This window comes from Rhagoletis zephyria, unplaced genomic scaffold (genome assembly GCF_001687245.7).
Source record: "Rhagoletis zephyria isolate East Lansing unplaced genomic scaffold, Rhagoletis_zephyria_1.1 Rzeph_scaffold_07132, whole genome shotgun sequence".
NCBI classification, from domain to species: Eukaryota; Metazoa; Arthropoda; class Insecta; order Diptera; family Tephritidae; genus Rhagoletis; species Rhagoletis zephyria.
In genome coordinates, this window is record NW_016164215.1 from 1 (window position 1) to 22,481 (window position 22,481).

Sequence of the window (22,481 nt, forward strand, 5' to 3'; positions counted from 1 at the left end):
ATTGAAAATTCTTAAAAACAAATAACTAAACATAAGTGGCAAACAATATAGCTTTGAAAGGGGGGTGCTATAGATATGTCCAATACTGTACATACATATATACTGCGCTGTAATTCTAAAGCATGCTTTTTCAATACATACTTAAGACCAATTATTAGTTTGATATTGCTACATATCTATTTTTTAAACAGGACGAAATGATGCAAGCTTCCTTTCATTTTCCACTTCATCGTTACTTGGCAGCATTTCTGTGTCAAGCAGTTACCAAAATGGGAATGTCTCTGTCGGAAGTGCTGCCCACAAGGTCGTACATATTGCCACTCTTAATGATACATCCTCTGAGAGTGCAGGTGAGTAGTCATCCTTTTTGTTGCTTTTTTCGACAGTCCTTTAAATTTCCAGCATAAAGAAAATTGTATGCGAATTTCGTTACATTTTCAGTAGTTTAATATTTGAACCGGTTTGAAAAATATTTATTATTAGAGTGGTAGCAGCTGCTGCAGTTGTAGGGGCTTGTTCGAGATGCAATCACAACTGCAGCGTTGCGCGAATTATTAAAGTATCACGTTCTGTGTGAATTTCTAGCAATGTTTTATCAGTTGGGAATTTGCAAAAGTATTGAAAAATTTCATCAATGTTGCAGTATTGCCGCTTTCATTACGTGCTTCGAACAGGCCTAGCTTATGGGTCGATAATGGTTAGCCACGCAACCTCAATTGGGTTGCCGATGGGCAACGACGCTGAAAAGAAAATGTAGACATGAATAGCAACTAGAGTCAAGTGCTTTAAAGTTGAAAATAATAGAATTTTGAAGTACCTACCAACAATCAAAACTTGAGTGTAACTAAGCTTCAGAAACAGTAAAAAAAAAATAATTTTCCTCAACCACAAACACAAAAACGCAAAGTACCCGACTNAGTCGTCACAGAGGCTCCTACCCAACTTCCCACCAGAAGCAACCTAGTGTGACCATCTAAACCAGGCTGATCCCGGGGAGATTGGGCCACTGCTAAATCAATATAAGTGGATAAATTGTCTTCGTCATCGGTACTTATGCCACCCTCGTTAATTTGTTCGTCGAGAGCTGGCAGATTGCACCACGGTCGAAGCTTATCTGAAGCGTATATAGACGTGTAATGACGTTGTTTGCGTGAAGAGTCTGGAAGATCAGTTATGACGTATCGATCTCGATCAAGGGCTTTGCTAATAACGAAGGTGCCTTTGTAACGTGGCTCCAACTTTCGTGATTCGCCCGTGCTGGCTGGTTCGTTCTCGGCTAAGACCAAGTCACCGACTTTGTATTGCGTTGGCGCAGTATGTTTTTGGTCGAAACGTATTTTAGCCTTCTCTCGTTGTTGCGTAACTCGATCCGCGGCGGTGTGTCGTAGATCACTGATATCAACGTCTTGTGAGTTACCGTCGTGTAGAATCGTTGTTAGTTTGTTTTTAAGTATATCGCGCGGCTTGAATGAATACACCAACTCATATGGGGTTTGACCTGCCGTTTGGTTGCGCGTTGTGTTGATAACCCATTGGATATCACGTAGTTTGTCGTCCCATTTCTTCTCTGATTGCGTCGTCGTTCGGAGCATGCTTAACAAAGTTCTGTTAGTTCGTTCGGCGTGACCATTCGCTCGTGGCGTCCGAACTACGTTTTGAATATGCTTAATGTCGTAGTCTTTACAGTATTTAGCAAATTCTTTGGATGTGAACGATGTTCCACGATCCGTTACGAAGCGTTGAGGGACTCCAATGTAGCTGATTACTTCGTCAAGGACTGCTAGCACGTGTTTAGTCGCAGTACTCTTGACAGCGCGAATTATCGTAAATTTGGTGAAAGAATCAGCCAAAGCTTGAAAAACACGTTTCATTTTTCCACACATTTCGTCAATGGTATGGCTGCCTACTAGGATATCATCCATGTAATGAATCATATCAGTTGGTTTAACTCTGTCTTTGATTTTTGCCATAAGCCGTTGAAAAACAGCTGGCGCGTTCTTAAGCCCGAATGGCATGCACTTGAAATTATATAGTCTTTCAGTGGTAATGAACGCTGTATATTTTTGACTTTCCGGGGCTATTGGCACCTGATAATAACCCGAATTTAAATCAAGTGTCGTGTAGTATTTAAAGTTCGCAATTTCTTGTAAAGTCTTCGACGTTAGGCATAGGAAAATTTTCCTTTTTTGTATGAGCATCTTCTTTCTTTTTTATTAACGTTGTCGGGCTAGCATAAGCCGAATCCGACTTTTCAATAATATCGTTTTTTAGAAGATGGAATATCCGTATCCAATTTGATGTCCATATTAATTGCATTTGTTTTACCGATTTCGTTCAAATCACTTGCAAATACGTCACGATATTCATTGATTATGTCTAACAACTGCTTTTTACTTAGTTTATCATCAGTACATTTAACGTCATTTTCCGTGTATAAATTTTTAACGCACACCGGTTTCTCGAAATTTTTACCAAATTTAAAATTACCATTGTCGACACTTACACTCGTGTTTTTAAAAATGTCTTGACCCAAAAATAGGTCAGCGTTTATAAAATCTTCGTCTACAATGTGGGCAACTATTTCACGTTCCAGCTCGTCGATTTCTACTAGCAATGTAATTTTCTCATTAGCCATTTGCGTACCGCCACAAATATCATTAATTGATATTTCACAATTTTCGCGAATATTTGGCAATTTGTTTGCAACAGATTTACGAATCATGTGACACTGACTACTCGTAAGGCGATAAATGTTCCTCCATTAACAATTACTGATTTTTTAAAGTTTTTCTCGAACTCGTTAATTTCTGCACGTTGCACGTTCACAGTTTTCTTTCCACAATTCGTTGGTTCACCGCGGCCATGAACTTTGCTGCAATCAACGCAGGGTTGACGTCGTTGTGGCTTCGAACACTGACTAGAAATATGACCTACCTCCGAACAATTATAGCAAGTAATCGACCTTTTATTTGTCTTCTCGTTAGTACTTGGTTTAGCGTTATCGTTTTTAAGTTCAAACTTTTGCTTAGTTTCGTTTTGTATACTCGTTTTATTGCTTTGCGCTCGTGAATTAGTTACATAGTTTTCAATAGTCTCCCGCATATGTTTCACCGAATTAAATTTCACTGCAGCAATTGCCGTTTGCAATTCACGATGTTTAAGTCCATCTCGCGTATATTTAATAATAGCGGCGTCGCTTAACTTGTATCGCCGACCTAACATGCATATACGGAAACAATAATCAGTAACACTCGCGTCATTTTTCCTACTGGCATTACACATTTTATAGTTTATGTCTGCTTCGTTCATTTCGTAACTGAATTCTTCTTTCAAACATTTCGCGAATTCATTCCAATTGGCAAACAACACTGGCGAAGAGTCTAGCCACATCTTTGCTACACCACACATTCTGCTGTACACGGCTAACATGATACATTTTTCATCCCAATTGTTGTAAGCAGATAGCACACAGTTCACGCGATTAATAAACTGCTCAACAGTAACCGAATCTTCAGAATATGGATTGAAATCGGGCAGAGTCTCGGCAATCTCTTTCACTGAAGCTGTTCGTGTTCGCTCTCGTTCGTACATACGTTCATTGTCATTAACTGATATTTGTTGTGTTGTCGTCGGTGTTTGTATATCTGTTCGCTGCGGCTGTGCAACAGGCACCTGCGCTACAGCAATAGCACTCATCATTGTGTTTATCATCGCTCGTAGTTGGTCTAATTTATCTTGAATTGTTCCGCTCTCATTGGGCGGCTCTTCTATTTCAACAATTTCGTCTGTACCTATGAATTCACTTAGCCTTTGAATGAGCTCTGCTTTTGAGCCTGTTGTTGACAAATTATTTTGGCGTAGAATAGACTTTAATTGCTCCACCTTCACGGTCAATTGCATTGTATGTTGTCAACAACGTTTCTTTGTCTTTGCCCAAGTGCTGGCGGCCAGCGACTTGAAGACCTTGTTGCGGCTCTGTACTCTGTTGACAATTGCGGTTGTATGCGCCGAGAAGGAGAGCAGACTATTGAAGGTAACTCCGAGGATTTTTGGGTTATTCATCCTCGGAATTGGTTTGCCATCGACGTGAATGCCCAGCTGAAAGCTGACCTTCGTCCAGGTGGTGAATAAGGTTGTCGAGGAGTTCGTAGGTTCCTTGCAGTGAAGAAGCGAGAAATCTCGGAAAGATAGGGGTTTACTTTTGAGCACAAGTCGTCAATTCCACTCCCTGACGCCATTGTCGAACAGTCGTTAGCATAAGAGACAATAGAGACTCCCGCTGGTGGCTGAGGAAGCTCGAAATATAGTAATGAAACAATAGCGGGGATAGGACACCACCCTGTGGTAGCCCCTGTTTAATTTTTCTCGGCTTGCTAGTTTTATCCCTAAAGATTACTGACGAATTTCGACCACTCGCATAATTCGCCGACCACCGTTTAAGTCCCTGTGGGAGAGAGGAGGCCTCTATATCTTCTAGTAGCGTGGAATGGCACACGGTGCCAAACGCCTTTGATAGGTCCAGCGCTGCTAGAACCGTTCTCACAGGGGCGGTTTCGGTTAAGGCCCCGAGTTATCTGAGTGTTTATGGCGTTAAGTGCTGTTGTTGTACTGTGCATTTTACGGAACCCATGCTGATGATTCGCTGGGGTCAGGTGGTTTGTGTAGTGTGGTAGTAGAAGGGCCCCTAGTGTCTTCGGTACCGGGGAGGGAGGGTGATCTCAAACAATGCGAGAAGTTACAGGTCTTCAGATGCTCTTCCCATTTCTTCCGCTTATGTACGTTCACAAGTTGCCAAATATCCGTGTTGAGATCCATAATATGGGGATTTCCGGGATCGGCCTGATTAAGGTTGTTGCGCTCATCGGCTAGGACAGCCGCTTCATCGGGAAAATTTGGACGGGGGTCTGAAATGCATCCTGCTGGGATGAAGCGGGCTGCAGCAGCAGTGACACACACTTACCTACGTAAACGTCGGTTGGTGTGGGTAGAGCAGAGAAGGTGCTTTCAGTAACTTCCGCGAAGCCTTTCCAATCAGCTTTAGAAAAGTTAGCATAGAACCCTTGATCCGCGGAAGCAAAGAAGGTGGGTTTATCAATCTAGATGATTACGAGCAGATGCTCCGATGCCAAGGTCAGCATAGGTCGCCCGTTATGCTGTTTATTAGACTAGAGCTTACAATTGTTATATATGGCGAGGTGCTGCAGCTGCCCATAATCCTGGTGGGTGCGTCGACGTTCATTGTGCAGAATGTCGAATCGTCTATCTGCTCAGCCAAGTCTGTTCCCCTACGATTGTTTGACAGGCTTGAATGCCAAAGATCGTGGTGTGCATTAAAGTCACCAACTACCATACGGGTTTCACCTCTGAGTAGCGCACCAATATCAGGGTGATATCCTGCCGGACAGCTGGTGACAGGCGGTATATATACGTTAAATATTTCGAGCTCGACATTGCCTGACCAGATAGCAATACCCAGACATTCCTCTTCTTTGCTTATGGAAACAAAACAGAATTTTTCAATCGACATTAGTGATGGGTGAAATAACGATTTTTTCGGTATCAGTGAAAAGAGTGATTGCGATTTTTAAATCACAGTGCTTTTTATGGCTATTGCGATCGCTAGTTCTTTTAATAACACAGAAATGTGTAATAGTTCTAATAAATGATGACAAATCAGTGTTGGTACATGTAGGGATTATACCCTGCCCGTAGAGATTTCAGTCGAAAAAATTAGTGTAGGGAAAAGCTTCATTTATAGGCTCAAAAATTGCCATACCGCACGTGTAATAATATAACGAAGTATTTCAAAATTTTAATTTTGTGGGAAAACGCAATCAAAGTTGTATAAATTCATACAATTGGTATCATGATACAAGTATTTAAAGGTAAAACTGCTAGCTCAATTCGTCGGCCATGATTAATTTTTTGAAGTTTGTCTACTTTAACAATTTTTATTGAGCTTGAGGCCGTTTTTAAAGAAAACCTATTGTGGAAACGCAACAACAATTTGAAAAAATGATAGAAGTGATAGCTATTTCAGAAATCACCACATTTCCAAATCAGGCTTCTTTAGCGGGACTCGAACCGACGACCTCAGCTGACTCAGCCAGTTTCCTACGCACTGTGCTAAGTTCGCCTTTGTCTACTTCATAAAATTGAAATTTTCAGAGCAACAAAACAAAATAAATAAAAGTAAAACACAAAATAAATAGATGAAAATATTAACCCAATAAACATTGGGCTTGGTTTACAATTAGAAAATGATTGGAAAACTAACATTTTTTTTCAAGTCTCACCATCGATAACGAATGTGGAATAGGTTAGTATTCGATTCGAGAACTAGGCCATTCTCCAGCAAAACGGAACCTTCGTTATTAATTGAATTTTTTCCTTCGTTATGAATTCGAAATCCAGCCCATTATCGAATTGAAATTTTAATGAGAGAGAGAGTGATTTTATTATATTCCCATTCGAAATNAGTCTCACCATCGATAACGAATGTGGAATAGGTTAGTATTCGATTCGAGAACTAGGCCATTCTCCAGCAAAACGGAACCTTCGTTATTAATTGAATTTTTTCCTTCGTTATGAATTCGAAATCCAGCCCATTATCGAATTGAAATTTTAATGAGAGAGAGAGTGATTTTATTATATTCCCATTCGAAATTGAGCTGGATTTCACTTCCTCTCTTGTTACTATGGTTTTCATTTTTTTCGAACCCATCTCGAATGTATTTCCAAACGTTCATAGTACGTTGGAAAACTAAGGTTGGTTATGAGTTCGTTCTCAGTTCGATATTCATATTGGATATCGAAGGTAATTTTCGAACGTTCGCCAAAATGTTTATAGGGAACATTTGCTTTATTTGAGACTGAAAGTGAGAATGTACGTGCGAGATTGAAAATTTGAAAACATATTTGTTATGTTAGCAAACTTCCAAACATTTTCAGGCTGCCTCTCAGCGGTTTTACCTTTAAATATTTGTATCATGGTTGGTATACAAAAATACAGATGGAAAGACACATAATAGTAATAATAATAGATTGGCGCTTACACATATGTTAGTGTTTGGCCAAGCTTCTCCTCCGATTTGTGGCGAGCGCCTAGATGTTGTCACACAAAGCGGAGGGCCGACGCCGAACGGCGATTGTATTTTTACGAGAAACTGTTTTTCATGGCAGAAATGCACTTGGAGGTCTGCCATTGCCTGCCGAGGGACGCCCGCTGTAAGGAAAAAAAAACTTTTCTCTATATTTTTTTGCGATGTTGCTTTGACCAGGGCTTGAACCCAGGTGCTGCGGAGTGGAAGCGCGCACTGCTTACCACTACACCACAGCGGCCGACAACGGAAAGACACATATCTTCGCCATATTTTCCAAAAACGTAAATTTTGCTTTACATCTCTATATTATTAAACGTGCGATATATCACTTCGTTTTTTACTATAATTTGCAGCCAACTTTACTCGTTGTTACAAATTTTGAAATAAATAACTGAAACGCAAATAACGCGATCAAGCACATCAAACTGCGTACTTGAAAATGTTCATTTAAAATAATAGAGGAATGGTAATGAAAAAATGCAATATATGTATATATGAGCATATTCAATTCACAATGTGGTTGTTCGCGTATGCTTGGCTATCAGGTTATTGTTGTACAACAATAAAATACACTACAGAAAAATTATTCTGCTATAACAGAGCAAAATCACCATTCACAACTTCTGTTAAATAGCTATTGCCAGGTGTCATTCTCTTTCACATAGAAGCATCATGCGAGTAGAAATATCGCTCATCACTATCGACATTAGGTTTGTATGGTTACCAATAGTCAGTACTAATTTGTACTAGAACCTGCAAACTTTTACTGGAAAAGTGTATGATAACCCAACAAAATTTGCAAGAGAGCACTGAATCGAGAGCGTAACAACACGAGAGAGCTGCAAATTCTTGCTAGTGAAATTTTTACTAGCAGAAATTAGCTAGCGGAAGAATAAATGTCAAAAGAATATATAAAAAGTGGTGTTACTAGCTCAGTTGATTTTGTGTATGTGTTTCGCCGCACGGCTTCTGATATCAAATTGAAAAATTTTGTTTGAATTTCTACACACACTTACAGATTTTGACAGTTTATGCCGCCAAAGCAAAAACAAAATACATGTAAATTTTTGTTTTTGTACTCCTGCTATCACCTTATAATGATTCGCTTTAGCACAAACAAAAGTAAAATGAGTGGAAATCATATTATTAATGATGTACTGGACAGTGTAAGTGCTTGTGTGTAAAGCAAAGAGTTTAAAACTGATTTATAAATAGTAAAATGTTTACAGCAGATTGTCAAAGCTGTGCAACAATTGTTCTCTTGCAAGTTTTTGCTAGTTTTGTGTTCAATAACCTCTTCTGCTAGTTTTCTCTTCTTCTCAATTTTACGCTCTATTTTGCTTTTACGCTCTCGCTGCAATGTTTTACTGGAGAAGTTACTATACAAACCTATTGTTTCCTTTTCCCTTCTTATGGAAAGCTTGAGGAAGTTTACTGAAGAACTTTTTGGAAAAAGTTCCCGCCATATATTTTCATAGTCAGGATAAACGTTTCCCCATGCATTCCATGGAAAGCGAGGAGGAAAGTTTTCTACCAATGCAATCTTATGTTAAAAACGAAAACAGTTAGTTTAACATACGATGGGAATGTTTTCATGCTTCTTTGGAAGCTGTACGGCATGCATGGAGGAATATCTCCAAATGCTTAATACATTTTTTAATTAATGCGGAGATTTAAACTGTTTGAAATTGTTTTATAATATATTTAGTAGTTTTTACCATGATAAAAATATAGTAAGGTGAAACCGCTGAGAGTCACTTTTAAAATTCTTGACGTTTCCAAACAATTTAATTTTTAAATTTACTCACAAACTCACACACACATTTTCATTTTCAATCTCAAGCAACAACAATTTCGAACAATTTCATTTTTTTATTTTCACTTTTATATGATTTTAAAATGTTGGCAAACTTCAAAAAAAATCATGGCCGACAAATTGAGAGAACGGTTCTACCTTGCTATGTTTTTATCATGGTAGGTTTTACACATGTACGTGAAATATAGGAAAAATAGGTTATCTTATTCTCTACTTTTGCAATTAGTTTACTAATAATGCCTGATTTCCATTAAAATTTCCTATCTGGAAAGCTATCAAAGTCCAAAATCAGTTGAAAATTGTGGCAAAAACCAAAAAAAAAAAATTAAAAACACATGAAACAATCAATATACTCCCGAAGCTATGGGCGAGTTCTTGTTTTTCTCTTTGCGGTCAAGATTTTTTTAAAAGGACTTTAAAAAATATGATTAAACCAACAAATTATTTTAAAAATTCGGTGAAATGTGGAATTATCTGTGGCGATATGCTAACTAAGACCTATATATATATATATTTTTTTTTTATATGAGAGTTGAAGTCGGTTTTTTTTTGCTAAAAATTACTTGTATTTTTATGTTTTTTTTTTATGTATGTTACCGCATAACTTTAGACCACGTTAACCGATTCCTATAATTCTTTTTTTAAACGAAAGTTAATAAATTTGTATGGACCACCTCATACTAATTTGGTTTAGATCCGGTCATTGGATCACCACAAACTAACGGTACTCGTAATTTTTTTTTTATATGAGAATTGAAGTCGGTTGTGCTTTTTCTTAAAAATTACTTGTTATCTCTAGAAATATTTCGACCCCGTCGCCACCTTGCAGTTCCAAACAGGTTTATAGACTTTACTATCGTTACCTGCGATTTTAAATTCGTGTGTATGCTTATAGCTCACGATCCAAGTAAATCGAACAAAAATAGATACATTGGAGGTTTAAAGCTGTTTTATTTTAAATTATATTATTCTTCTCCCGATTAGGGGAATTTTCCAAATCTACAATTCCAATATAGACGCATACACATGTACATACATATGTTATCAGATGCAAATATGTATGTACATACATATTTGGCTTTTTGATAACTAGAAAAATAAGTTTCACGCAATTTTTATAATTTTAAAAAGTTAGTATTGGTAAATATGAAATAAATAGATACAAATGCGAAATACATACATACATACATAGGGATGTATTCATTCAATACCCAGCAAAAACGTCTCTTATCTGTTGTAATAGATAAAAACATCAAAAATTCGTACTCATCGCTTACTCTTTAGATTACGGAACGCTTTATTTTAACATAGACATGTCGTTAAACAATTGCTTGTAATCTATAGGGTAAGAGAAAGTCCATTTTGAGATATTTGTAATGCATTCTTTAACTAAACACAAATCAAAGCGGTTACCGAAATGAGGAAAAAATTTTACTGGGTAGTGCCAGTGATTCAATAAATATACAGACGCATACATCTACGTACGTTAGTAATTAAAGGTACATCCTAAGCATTATAATTTAGTCCTTATCTTGCGGCACTCGAATGTGCGGCGTAAAGTCGTAGGTCATAATCTTTGGTGCAAGAAAACCGCCATAACCGCTTTGCCCCTTATGGTATATGCCGAGGCCGGAAAGAGGCACTGGAGGATTGGATACCACTTCCTGTGTATCAATAAAAGGCACAGTGCTTTGCGCAGCATCTTTTTCCAAGCTCGTATTGACAAAGTCAATGTACTGGTTGTGTCGAGAGTCTGGTATAGATTTGACAATAGTGCGTGTAGACATATCCGGGCTGTGAAGATTTATTTTTTGCCTTAAAATACCGAACATTTAGTAAGATGATTTGTTTCAGACGTAAATTCCATTCCAAGTTACCTTCGGTCGCCGCTAACATCTGTGTTGTCGTTGGATTTCCAAAAGCTATTGATTTCCGGATTTATTAATTTGCCAGCTTTAAAGTCGTATTCGGCTAGCTTGGCCTCTACGTTCAAATGGGCGCCAACCACTCGGAATCGCACACCAACGACAACGTATGAATTGTCGTCTGTGTAGATGTCGTCCAAGTCGACCGAGCGGCTTTCGAAACTAAGCGTGTGATAGTCCCGCCCATTACGCACGTCTCTATCGAATATTTTATAGTCTTCAAACGGCTTCCAAGAGAGGCTAGTTCGATTTATGGCACCTCGTGGTAAAAGTTGTCCTTCTTGAATTTGTAAGTGAAATATACGATTATTTTTCACGAAACGTAAGCCAGTGACGACCCTAAATATTTATACATGGAAAATGAGGAAACCGCTTTCATTAATCGCTCAATAATAATGTCTTGAAGGAGGCTTACTTATTGTTTTCCACATCAGATACTGTTTCGCGAAGATTGAAGTAGCGATCAGATTTAATACTAATCTCATCGCACAAACAAAAGCAGTAGCTGCAATGCCAGAAAAGATAGCGCCACCAGGAGTCCACCTGTAGATATGTACATATGTATGTATATGAATGTGTCAGAATACACCCTTATGTAGGAATATCTCTTCAGTTTTTAGAAAGTGATATATGTACATATGTATGGAATGTGCTCTTACCTTTGTTGTGCCACGCACACAGGCTGATCGCTGACCAAGTACGCGCCCATTTTCATATTCAATGTATTCATAGCGCCGCGTACTATTACGGCTCTGTAATAAAAAAAAAGGAGTTCGCTTAAATAATGTGTAATATTTAATAAGTAATGCTCGTTACACATACAGCAGGGCACACCCACATGTCTGAGTCCACAAATGTGCAGTGATACAATTTACCAGAACATCTGGGTTGGCGTGCGCAGTACAGATCTTTAAAGCAACCCTCCGATCTGGTTGATTGGTAAAAATCGCAAGTCTCACGGCAGGTTTCCTCCTTATTCAAGTCAACTTCATTCTCGATGTAGCCCTGTAAAAGCCGAGTCACCTCATCGTAATTTTTGCCCCGTACAAATTTAGCAGGATCACAACGCCACACAATGCGATCGGCGCGCCGCATAACTTCTCGCAATAATTTTAGCGTGCGCTCAGTTCGTTTCTCAAAGTCCATGCGCATTAAATCGACCTCTTGTGTAAAGTTACCTGTAATATATAGAAATATCAATACAGTTTTAAGTGCTAATCTCTCTGGTCCATAATTGTAGTTTGCCTTTGCCGTAGATCCTTAACATCATCCAGGAAAACTGCATCATAGTGTAGCCCTTTAGTTCGGTTAGGGCTATATCCGCATACAGCGAATTAAGGAACTGCTGGGCCGATTGTTTTGTGTGGCATATTTGGTCCATCGATTCCTGTAACCAAACAATTTTTCATTTTTTTTTGTTAAGAATGGGATCGGTAAAAGTAAGTACATATCGCACACCTAGATCTAAAGTGCGATCAACTAAAAAAAAAAATTAGGACAATTTTTTGCACAAATCAATGAATGCAAATATATTTTTCTTAATGCTTATATACACTAACTAAGAAACTACTATTATGCCGGTTTTTGTATTAATTGCATTGAATTTGTACGATCCCCAAGCAGTTATATTTCCCGATCTGAATTTTGAGTTAGCTCACTTAAGATCTAGGTGTGCCGATACGTACATATATGCCTATACATATAGTATGTTAAAAATATCTTTCACATCTACGAACATTTTTAATACAGAAAGTGTTTACCTAGGCTTGTTAAATACTTTCTGAAAACAGTTTGCGCGTTAGGGTGCATGTGTAAAAATTCTAGGTAACCGTCATGGCCTTGCTTTTTCATTCGAAGGGCAACAGTGGGTTTTTTTTTGCAGACACAAAAACGGCGCTGAAACTTGAGTTGCTTTATGAGGCCCTGGTATATCGTAGCTTCATTCTAGCTCTATTTGCTTTGTTCTTTCTTATTTCGTAGTTTGTGGTCACTTTAGGGCTGACAGTTTTAAAGTGCATATGTAGAAAGTACGTATATATATAGTTATACCGTTTCTTAACGCGCATATGTATGTGTGCATTTCTATTGTTTACCTAGATTTGCCAATCGAATTGGCGTTATGAGAATTGGCATATGTTTTTAAATTGCTTGAATGCATATGCATGCATGTATGTAATCAACTCCATCAGCTCCATGCTTGTATTAACCGTGTTTCCGCACACATTCAAATGCAATTAAATTAAAAATTTAATAGAGTATGTAGAAACCCGTCGAGGCAAAGTTAATTCCATGCATTTTTCGCAGGCAAATTAATATATATACATAAATATGTGTTATACCTAACTGGCTTCTATTTTCAATAGTGTGATTTGTTTAAATTTTTTTACGATAATAACTAAATCAAATGCATATTACGATGAAATGTGAACCTAGCCACATTCGTGAACAGCTGCTTAAATACTCTGTCTGTCTGTCTGTCTCTACTTAAGCATTGCATTTTTGTTCCATTTGGTATTCGAATCTATGGACATTCCTAAAATATGCCCACAGCGACTTTAAACTGACCAGCATTGCTCTGTAATACAGTGCTTGCTTCACCATCACTAGTTCGACATCCTGGAAAATGCGCGACATTGAAAAGGTGTTGTCGTTACGTAGCACCGTCTCGCAGATGTCCAGTACGGCGCGCTCATTTAGCTCAGCTGTGTTGTTGTGCTCGGTCATGAAATTCTGCAAATGCATGAAATAAAGTATTTAAAATGCGGTCACATATCGTTCCCACTGCACATACATATGTACATATGTATGCATACAAGCACATAACGTTACCTTAATATACTACATAGAAAGGTCCTAACTCATTTTTTTTTTCGAAATTCCACTCACTAACGACTAAAAAGAATTTAATAACAACTAACAACTACATCATTAAATTAGTTTTTGTGCTTATTACAAAACCAGGGCTTTGATAAAATTCGCGACGAAAGATCCTTGGTTTTTATAAAGTTTTATAACCACTTTGTACAAAAACAAAAATATTAGATAGGGCCTTTCCATATCAAGGTAACGATATGTTTCACACTGATTTGTATAGTAATAGCGCACCTTATAGTAACCGAATATGCTGTCGATTTGCAGCAAGTCGCGCTCCAGTAGACTCCATTCGTAGTGATTTAGTATATCATACTTTCCCACCTCGAAATTGCTTTGTAGGTTGTCATTAACAAATTTGCGATGCGAGTCGTAAACTTTTCGCAGTTGCGAACTTTTGCTGGTACCGTCTCTATTCAAGTAATCCCACAACGAGTCCTGTAGGGCGAAGTACTCGCATCGTGTTGCGTCGACTTGTAAATCGGCAATTTGTAGCTTCAACTGTGCCTGTGCCAGCGCCGATAAGCATACACCAATTAGTTGTGTCAAGAGGAGCAATCGGAGATCGGTTGCCATTACGCAGTGGTTTTTGCGCTTCCTAAGTAACAGCATATTTGCTGTGTTGCTTAAGTTTAAGTTTTGATTGTTGTTTTGATTTAGCGTTGTGTTTTGTTTTATTATTATTTGTTATCACCGCAAGAGACGAAAATGTCTTTTTTGACCTCGAGCATAGGTTTTATATTAGATTAGTAAAAAAAAAAGCTGTATGCTGTAAGCCTAAGCCGTTTGCGTGAAATGTATACAGTTGGACTAAACTTTATTACGATTCGACATTTTTATGCACATTTTATGTACGTGCAAACACGTCTGACTGTGTAGCTTATTGTCTGTTGGATAAACGAAATTTCATCGCAATTCAATAATTTCAAGTCTTTGTTTTCTCCTCCGTTTCACACACAAACACTTATTCTGTGTTGATGACGTCTGATGCGCTTTCGTTTTGGCATCTACAACCACCTCTGTTCGACACGGAAATTCGTTTATCACTTTGAAAATTTCTTATTTTATGCTGTTTTCAGCAGAAAAGTAAAATATATCGAAGCTCTACTGAAATGACAATGCTAATTTAACTCTTTTCTATGTAGAAATGCTTAGTATTACGCGATCCAAATGGAAGTAGATTGGTTCTTTACTTTTGTTTAATTTTAAAACAATTGTGTGGTGCCGCGCTGTGACGAGCCACTTTGTCTGTTTTGTTCAGTATGCAAAGCTAAAGTAAAAACACGGCTATAGAATGGGAATTTTATTTTGATGAGAGGCGAAACTCGTAACCAAGCTGAGAACGAATCGAGGTCGAAACATGTAAACGAACTGAAAATGTTGAGGTGGGTAGACCACCAGTCAACGAATGGCGACGATTCCGCTAAATCTCAGCGCTGGCTGAGATTGTGAATCGATGATGAGGAGAGACATATGTACATATACTATGTATTTATATATGATAGTAGATATGTGTGCGTACCTCCCGCTCTGATGAAGAGTGTGTTTTAGTGTTACCAGGTTACATTTTGAAGAATTGAGAATATCGGGCTAGCTTCGTGACATTATTATGCCTGAAATATTTAATACTATGCTTTGAATAAAATATGGTCACTTGTTGATCCTTACCAGATCAGGGTCTCAAAAGATGTACGTTTATTGAAAGCTTTTGGGGTAACTATGCTTTGATGATCGAATAATGCAACATGTTTGCTCCAGTTAAAGACAATTCGTGGAAATGGAGCCCTAACCGTCAAAACGATGGATGTAAGCGACACTCTTTTAATTTTCTTTTCGATGCAGAAATGTTCTTAGAGCATCTAGATGCATTTCTGCATCAAAATTAAAATTGAAAAATTGTCGCTTACATTTTTTGGCTTTTAGAGCTCGATATGAAGGCGTTATTTTCCACTATCAGCTTTGTAGAAAAAATTTTCAATAACCGTTTCGGGCTAGTTTCGGGACATTAAGATTTAACCGACAGCGAACACAATAATCTTAAATTCATAGCTCCCTTGTTGTTTTGTGATTTATCAATCAAAGAAAAACAGCTAAATATGCATATATTTATTAGCTAAAATTTGCATGTTTATCATTCTCTTCATCTGGCAGTTTGATAGTTTTCACAAACTCGCCCGAAAAAATATTCCGGGCGAACTTGGGCTATTAAGAAACAAAAAATACTCTCTGAAACAAAAGGAAAACAAAATAGGCATTTTCGGGCACCCATTACGGGCCAGCAGAAAACAGGCCTGTTATTAGTGAATAGCACTAGGATTTTTTTTTTATAAATTTCACTCTCGCTTAATAGGGCAGCTGGGTTATGTATTATGCGAAAATTTAATTAAATTGTGTATGTATATACGAAGATCTTTTGAAGATTGTTATACAGTGTCTGAGACACTCTAAAAGACCCATGCAAACAATTTACATCACATTCAAAATATTTATAAATTTAGGTGAAATAGTTTTTAGAGCTAAAAGGTGTGATATGTAGTTTAGCGGATGAGCGCAAATATAAGTTACCCAAGTGGGTCTAGTGTCTAAGTCTAAAAGTTCTTATCCGCGCTTCAGAGGAAAGTCTGAATCTGAATTGAAATACCTCTCGACTGTTGCAACAAACGGGGTCGGATAAATCTAGCATCTGTTATAGAGTCTTATTATGTTAAAAGAAATTATGATTTGTAACTTATAACTGTTTAAGACGCTGACAATTTTTAACTTAATTTTTAATGAGATCCAACTTTTTCTATAATTATTGTCAAGTAGATTTTTGTTAACGCTTGGTCACATTGGTTGGTGTGTTCGTTGGTTTTACACCTGCATGTAGACAGATGCGGAGAAGAGCGAGCATTATGTATATTTGTATGTACATATATTGTACGTACGTGCCTGTGAGTGACTTGACTATGGGCTATGTTATTTGAATTTGCTAAGTTGTCTTTTGATAGAAATTTTAAGCCAAGCTTCGGCGATTTAGCAGAGCTAATCGTGAACAGGTTTTTACAGTTGTAAATATTATTATTAGTTTTAAATCAACCTGCTGACTAAGTATAAGATCCGTCATCTACTACATAGTTCTTAACAGTCTATATATAGTATATAGTTTTTAACAGTCCTGACTAAATTTAATTAGTTTCGTTTTTCCAATACTACATTTGCGGAATATGTGACAAAAATAACGTTGTAACGTTGCCAAACTGCCTAAATGATCTTTATCGGTTAGTTCCCTGATTATTAAATTTGTTATAATTGCTGATCATTATTTAGGGCCCCCAAGTATATTAATTATTTACTATTTTACTATTTAATTTTGTCTAAACATATTTGCTTCCATCTTATCGGATGTCTTGCCCTAAAGTGCTTGCTCTTACTCTTCTTGCACTTACTTCTCATTCAACATGTGTTCATTCTCACATTTTTAAATTGCATTCACATTTTTCAGCTGCCCTGTGCATGGGTCAGCACTGTTGGCAAATCATGGTTGCCATGGTCAACAAAAAATTGTTTTCCTCTGGTTTGGAAATCATTTAGGATTTATGATTAATTTTATAAACTCATCGCTTACAGTAGCATATCCTCTACTACATACATTTGTTTGTATATAGTATGTGTCTGCTATTGCACTGCGTCAAGTCACTTGACTCGAATTAATTTATTCGCTTTAAGTAATCTTTTACAGTATTGCTATTTACCAGTCTTCTCATTCTTTGTTGGCACATGAATTGTTGAATGAGTCACACAACTATTCGTCGTTAATGCTTATGCTTTTTTGTGCAGCGACTGCTGAATTAGCTTCTCCGATTTCACCGACACTTTCTGTGTTATTCCAATTTGCGTGTTTATCTTTCATAAATATAAACACACAGCTTGAGTTGGGTTCCTTTGTCAGCTTTCAACAAAATAGTGGACATTTAGATTACGGGTTTAAAATGAACGATTACGTATGTATGTATGTATGCTAAATTTTGCTGATTGAATCTATGTTAGTACTTTTAAAAGAGCATCATAAGCTTTTTGTTAGTCATAGTTTGAGATCCAAATATTATTGAAATTTGTCAAATATGTAAATAAGTGGGCGGCAGTCGCCGAAATCCGAAGACAACGTCAAGGAATTAAACCGTGGTGTTTTCACAAACACTTACATACATATTTACAAAATACAGTACCATGCTATCCTTGAGTTTTCGTTAGGTGCATATGTATGTATATCTAGGATTGCCGGCGGCAATATTGAGTGTTTACCTCGTAAGATATTGCCAGCATGGACAACATATTTGCTGTTGTGTTCTCCTTTTCTTCTGGGCCAAGTAATATTAAATGCAAGCGATCCATCAAATGATGTACCGAGTGCGCATTGGGCGACACTGTCCATTCGGCGAAGGTAATCAGAGTGCTGGCTTCAAGTTTGTCCTGATACTCCTCGTACTTCTGCATTTGTTGGAAACGCGAGGATATGCGGTTCATCGTATCGTGAATGTCATTCATTTTGGCCATAAGCGGTGCATTTCTATTCATAAATGCAGTCACAGATTCAACAGCCAAAGCGACGTTTTCAGCATACTAAATAAAAGCAGTTTAAGTTCATGATATTTGTTACATACATACATATATGTCATATATGCAAGCATGTGCGTGCGTGAGCAAACCTTTTGTTCTGCCTGGTCTATTTGACGGCTCATTTCCTTCAAGCGTTTCAAAACTTTACGTTGTTTTTCGCGCATCAAAGGTAACTCGATGCTTTGAGCGATTTGTGATTGTTGAACAATGTCCCATGCCTTTAGTACACCAACAGTAACTTCTTTCACCACATGAATAATATCAAGTACATCCTCTATAACGGCATCGGCGGGCGGTGGTGTGGCGAAGAATAGAAGGAAAACTACCACCAGCCAAGACAAATGGCATGGTAAATACATGGTTGTGTTTTTATATTTGTTTCAGCAGGTATTGTAGCTGGTTGTTTGAGATCTTTGTAATTTCTTTAACGTTAATAAAGTGTTAAAACATTTTTTCCCAATAAATAGCGAAGAAGTTGCTTTTTAAGAAGAGTAACTAAACAAACAGGAAAAAGATGTATTTAAACACGTTTCACCGAAAATACCACTTCACGCACACCAAACACCGCGTCAACGCTCGTCAGAGGCCAATACACGAATAAAGAAATTTATTAACTAACTCGGAGAGTCAAGTGCGCTCAAAGAGCACTCGTAAATGTTGATAGCGACATTGCCATTACGCTACAGTCTGTTAACTGTACTCCCACTTCGAAATGTTAAATTGCAGCTGCATACTCAAATGCATTAGGGAGGTCCAAATATTTGTGAAAAATTAAAGTCTGAATTTTAATGCTCTCGCCCCTAGGATTGTTCTATATCCAAAAAAATATACCTCTGTTTTTTATTTCGCCTTTTTTACCACCCATTTTTTGGGGGACTTGTGAAAAAACAGTTATGGGCCATTCCATTGTGACTGGTGGGACATTTTACTCCAGAATGTGATCAATTGTGAATTTTAACTATGTCGTCAGAGCTTATATAAGAGCGAAAGGTATTTTTTAACATAGAACGATAACTAATTTATTGCTTTAACAAAAATACCAAACGATTTCTTAGTTTTATGTAACTATCATTTGAATGAATGTGACTGGTGGGACACTGAAAAGAACCCTATTTACCCTATTTTACCCTAAAGCACTCAAAGATGAATTTTAGCCAAAACACTTAATCTTCACGAACAATGTTTTTGTGTTGTAAACTATGAACTATAAATACGCTTTCGTTTTCATAAAAAATGAGGTTTATATAATCTTCATAGAAATATTAAAAAATATTTAAAGTTGTGACTGGTGTAAAGTAATTATGCATGCAATAAAAGTTTCCATAGACAAAAATTACAACTTCTTTTGATTTTTTTAAAACTTCACAAAAAGGTAATGAAATGTAGTCATTTAAAAAGAGGTTACTACTGAAATACAGATAATTAGGGCACATTTAAATTTACGTCGTTTTCTTCGTTTCAAAGGAATATTAAAAAGTTGGGTATTGTTATTGAAATCCCTGATTGAAAAATATTGATTTCCAAGAATACCGTACCATTTCTACGAAAAATAGTTTATTTCCCGACATAAAACACATGGGAAACTATGAGCGTTTTAAGCGACCTCTAAATTCGTTTTTGATATCAAAATAAAATAATAGAGGTATAATTTTTTCGGCATAGGCCAACTCCAGGAGGTGAGAGCTCGCTCTAATGTATGCACACTTGTGGCCAGGTGATTAAGTTAAGTGACATTTTGACCAAGTTTGGTTTTTTTCTTTTGTTTATTTAATGTTTATAATTATAAAAATTCCACAAACTAACAATTAAACCCAAAAACTTAAAACTTTTTATTCAGAATTTTAAGAAAAAATAGGTATGCCCATGCCCTCTTATAGTCCATTAAATTAGTAGGTTAAAGTGAAAATTTCAGAACGCTAGATAATCGCATTGATCTTGAATATTTTTGTTTTTTGCTGACGGTGACGGTGAATGAAAATGCACAACACTGTCAGACAAAAAAAAAAATATTAAAACGCGTCCTGAAATTTGCACTTTAATTTACTATAATTTAATCAACTATAAAAGCGCATACCCAAAATTTGTCTTAAAAATTCGGAATAAAAAGTTTAAATTGTATGGGTGTAATTGTTAAAGTTTTTTGAATGTTAATTTTTTTTTTTAAATTTTAAAATAAGGATTTATGTGGTGCTGGGTGTGTAATGTAGTAGGCAAAAAAAACCTTGTAAACATTAAATAAACAAAAGAAAAAAAAGCATTCCCGCATAAAAAAATAATAAAGAAACGTCACGAAATTTGTATACAATAGATATGAAGCTCGTTTGTTAATATAGAGATGTATGTAATTCTAAATTTACGTTTTTGGAGATTTAATAATGAAATTAAACCGCCTTCTATATTATTAAACGTGTACTATAACCAGTAATTCTGCATCAAAAATGTCGGTGTTTACTTACTACGGTCTTTTTAGTAAATTAGCGATATTTATTTGCATTTGTATGTACATTAGGGCGGCAAGAAAAAAATTCCAGCCACTCCCCAAATATCGAAGAATTCGAAAATAAGGATGCCCGTGTTTTTTTTTTTTAATTTATTTTGAAATCGGTTAACCAGTCATCAACGTTTAAATCACAGAAAAAAATTTTACGATAAGCAGTTTAGAATTGTGGTTGAATTTTGTCTTTGATTGTGCTACTAAACTCAAATGAGAAGAGCAGGAGCATTACTACCGGCATTATTATTACGCTAAAATCTATGTATATGAACCGTTTATTTTGAAAGTGGCATGAGTCACCTCGTACCTCTTGTGCTTAGAGGACCAGCTACTTGTAACCGAACGCATCTGCAAATCGTTCTATCGTCGTAAAGTAATGGCAAAACCTTGCCTTGTACCATTGGTTGATTAAGTTGAACGAATAACCGACGCGTTAAGATACCAGTAACCGGTCATTTAAGCACAAGAGCTGGGAAGTGACTCATGTCACTTTCCAAATAAATGGCTCATATTTATATATATATGTATGTATGTACATACGTTCTTGTTCACTATAATAATATGAACGAATGTCTTTGCGCTACAAAAAGCAACGGTTTGTAAAGTCACAAGCAACGGTTTTCTAAATAACACATGGTTGCTTCAATATAAATTAAATCCGCCACTGGAGTGATTTGACAGTTGCTCGAAATTTTTGTTTATAAATAAACACAATGCACTACACAAAAACGCTACTCGACTGTCTCGTTTTGATTTCGGAAATTTTTACACATTGAGAAGATAGCTTACTGCCAATATAGAAATATAATACACGATACAAATATTTAAAGGTAGTTTCACTTCTTCCACTTACCCGCCATGGCTCCCATTGTGCTTATGACATTTTCTTTTAAATTGAAGCTACCATATTCTTTGAAGGTATTAAAGAAGTGGTTGTTTACTTAAAAAAAAAAAAAAAATACTTCAAACAAATATTTAAAAATAATTACATTTTGAGCATCATTTTATAGCGAGCTTTAAGTGATTTATTTCTAAATTAAATATAAAACGGAAGACAAATAAAATACTCGTATTACATTGTGTAATGCATATAGAGAATCTATTTGTTTATGCAATTATTTTCGTCATTATTTAGTACGATTACCTGCATATTGCGGGATAAAGGTGTGGGTTGTTTGTTCCAACCACTTTTCGGCAGAAATTTTTCATCCTCGGAACGAACATGTTACAACGTAAATAAGTTTATGCTTCCTTGGTGTATTCATTGACGGTATGTTCCTTTTAACTACTCCATTCTTCACATTTCCACTAAGGAGAATCCAAATTAAAGCAGCGTCCTAATATCTAAATTTCTTAAAGGACCCTGATATAATAATATTTGAGGTTACACCGCAGATAATGGCATTTTTTTGCGGTAAGATACTTTAAGGTATTTTAAATCGTGTTTTGATTTAACAGCTCTGCTAATGCTTGCGAGGTAAGCTATGTTTTCTTTCAGTTTTTAGTACCAATAGTGTCATCATGGCCAATGTCATCTACTAGTAAAGCGCAAAATGAACACCTCCGACGACACATTACGTTGTCAGTTGCAAAATAACGTGCAGCCGAAGTTATTTCCAAGCGCCGAACTTTTCCGAGCGACTGCTCTGCATTACGCGTAACTTACTTTGTAA

The 22,481-nt window shown here is 36.7% G+C and overlaps 2 protein-coding genes across 3 annotated transcripts in view; one reads left to right on the forward strand and one right to left on the reverse strand.

Annotated features, from left to right (window-relative positions):
- Positions 1-269: 269 nt before the first annotated feature.
- The window catches only part of LOC108373906 (E3 ubiquitin-protein ligase UBR3-like), a 32,400-nt gene continuing 10,188 nt past the window's right edge, over positions 270-22,481 (forward strand). The window contains exon 1 of the mRNA XM_017629842.1: positions 270-350. Coding sequence (XP_017485331.1) covers positions 270-350 — 81 coding nt within the window. The remainder of the gene's footprint in view (positions 351-22,481) is intronic.
- Positions 9,851-18,897, reverse strand: LOC108373907 (uncharacterized). Of its 2 annotated transcripts, none has more exons than XM_017629844.1 (8): positions 13,950-14,729; positions 13,410-13,574; positions 12,090-12,231; positions 11,667-12,022; positions 11,504-11,596; positions 11,260-11,387; positions 10,797-11,183; positions 9,851-10,734 (listed from the first exon to the last, which is right to left on the reverse strand). In XM_017629844.1, exons 1-8 carry the CDS (start codon positions 14,325-14,327, stop codon positions 10,440-10,442), a joined length of 1,944 nt encoding a protein of 647 aa, XP_017485333.1. In that variant the 5' UTR covers positions 14,328-14,729; the 3' UTR covers positions 9,851-10,439. The 2 variants fall into 2 exon arrangements, with proteins under 2 accessions (XP_017485333.1, XP_017485332.1); XM_017629843.1 differs by lacking the exons at positions 13,410-13,574; positions 13,950-14,729 and adding exons at positions 18,000-18,317; positions 18,404-18,897 and having other exon boundaries at positions 10,157-10,734.

Bases quoted from the DNA above. Each gene is read 5' to 3' on its own strand.
- LOC108373907 (XM_017629843.1), bottom strand. From the start codon at position 18,673: ATGTATTTACCATGCCATTTGTCTTGGCTGGTGGTAGTTTTCCTTCTA. The intron at 11,597-11,666 runs GTATGTGTAACG...TTTTTATTACAG, and splicing joins ACATGTGGGTGTGCCCTGCT to AGCCGTAATAGTACGCGGCG. The intron at 11,388-11,503 runs GTAAGAGCACAT...ACATATCTACAG, and splicing joins GTGTGCGTGGCACAACAAAG to GTGGACTCCTGGTGGCGCTA.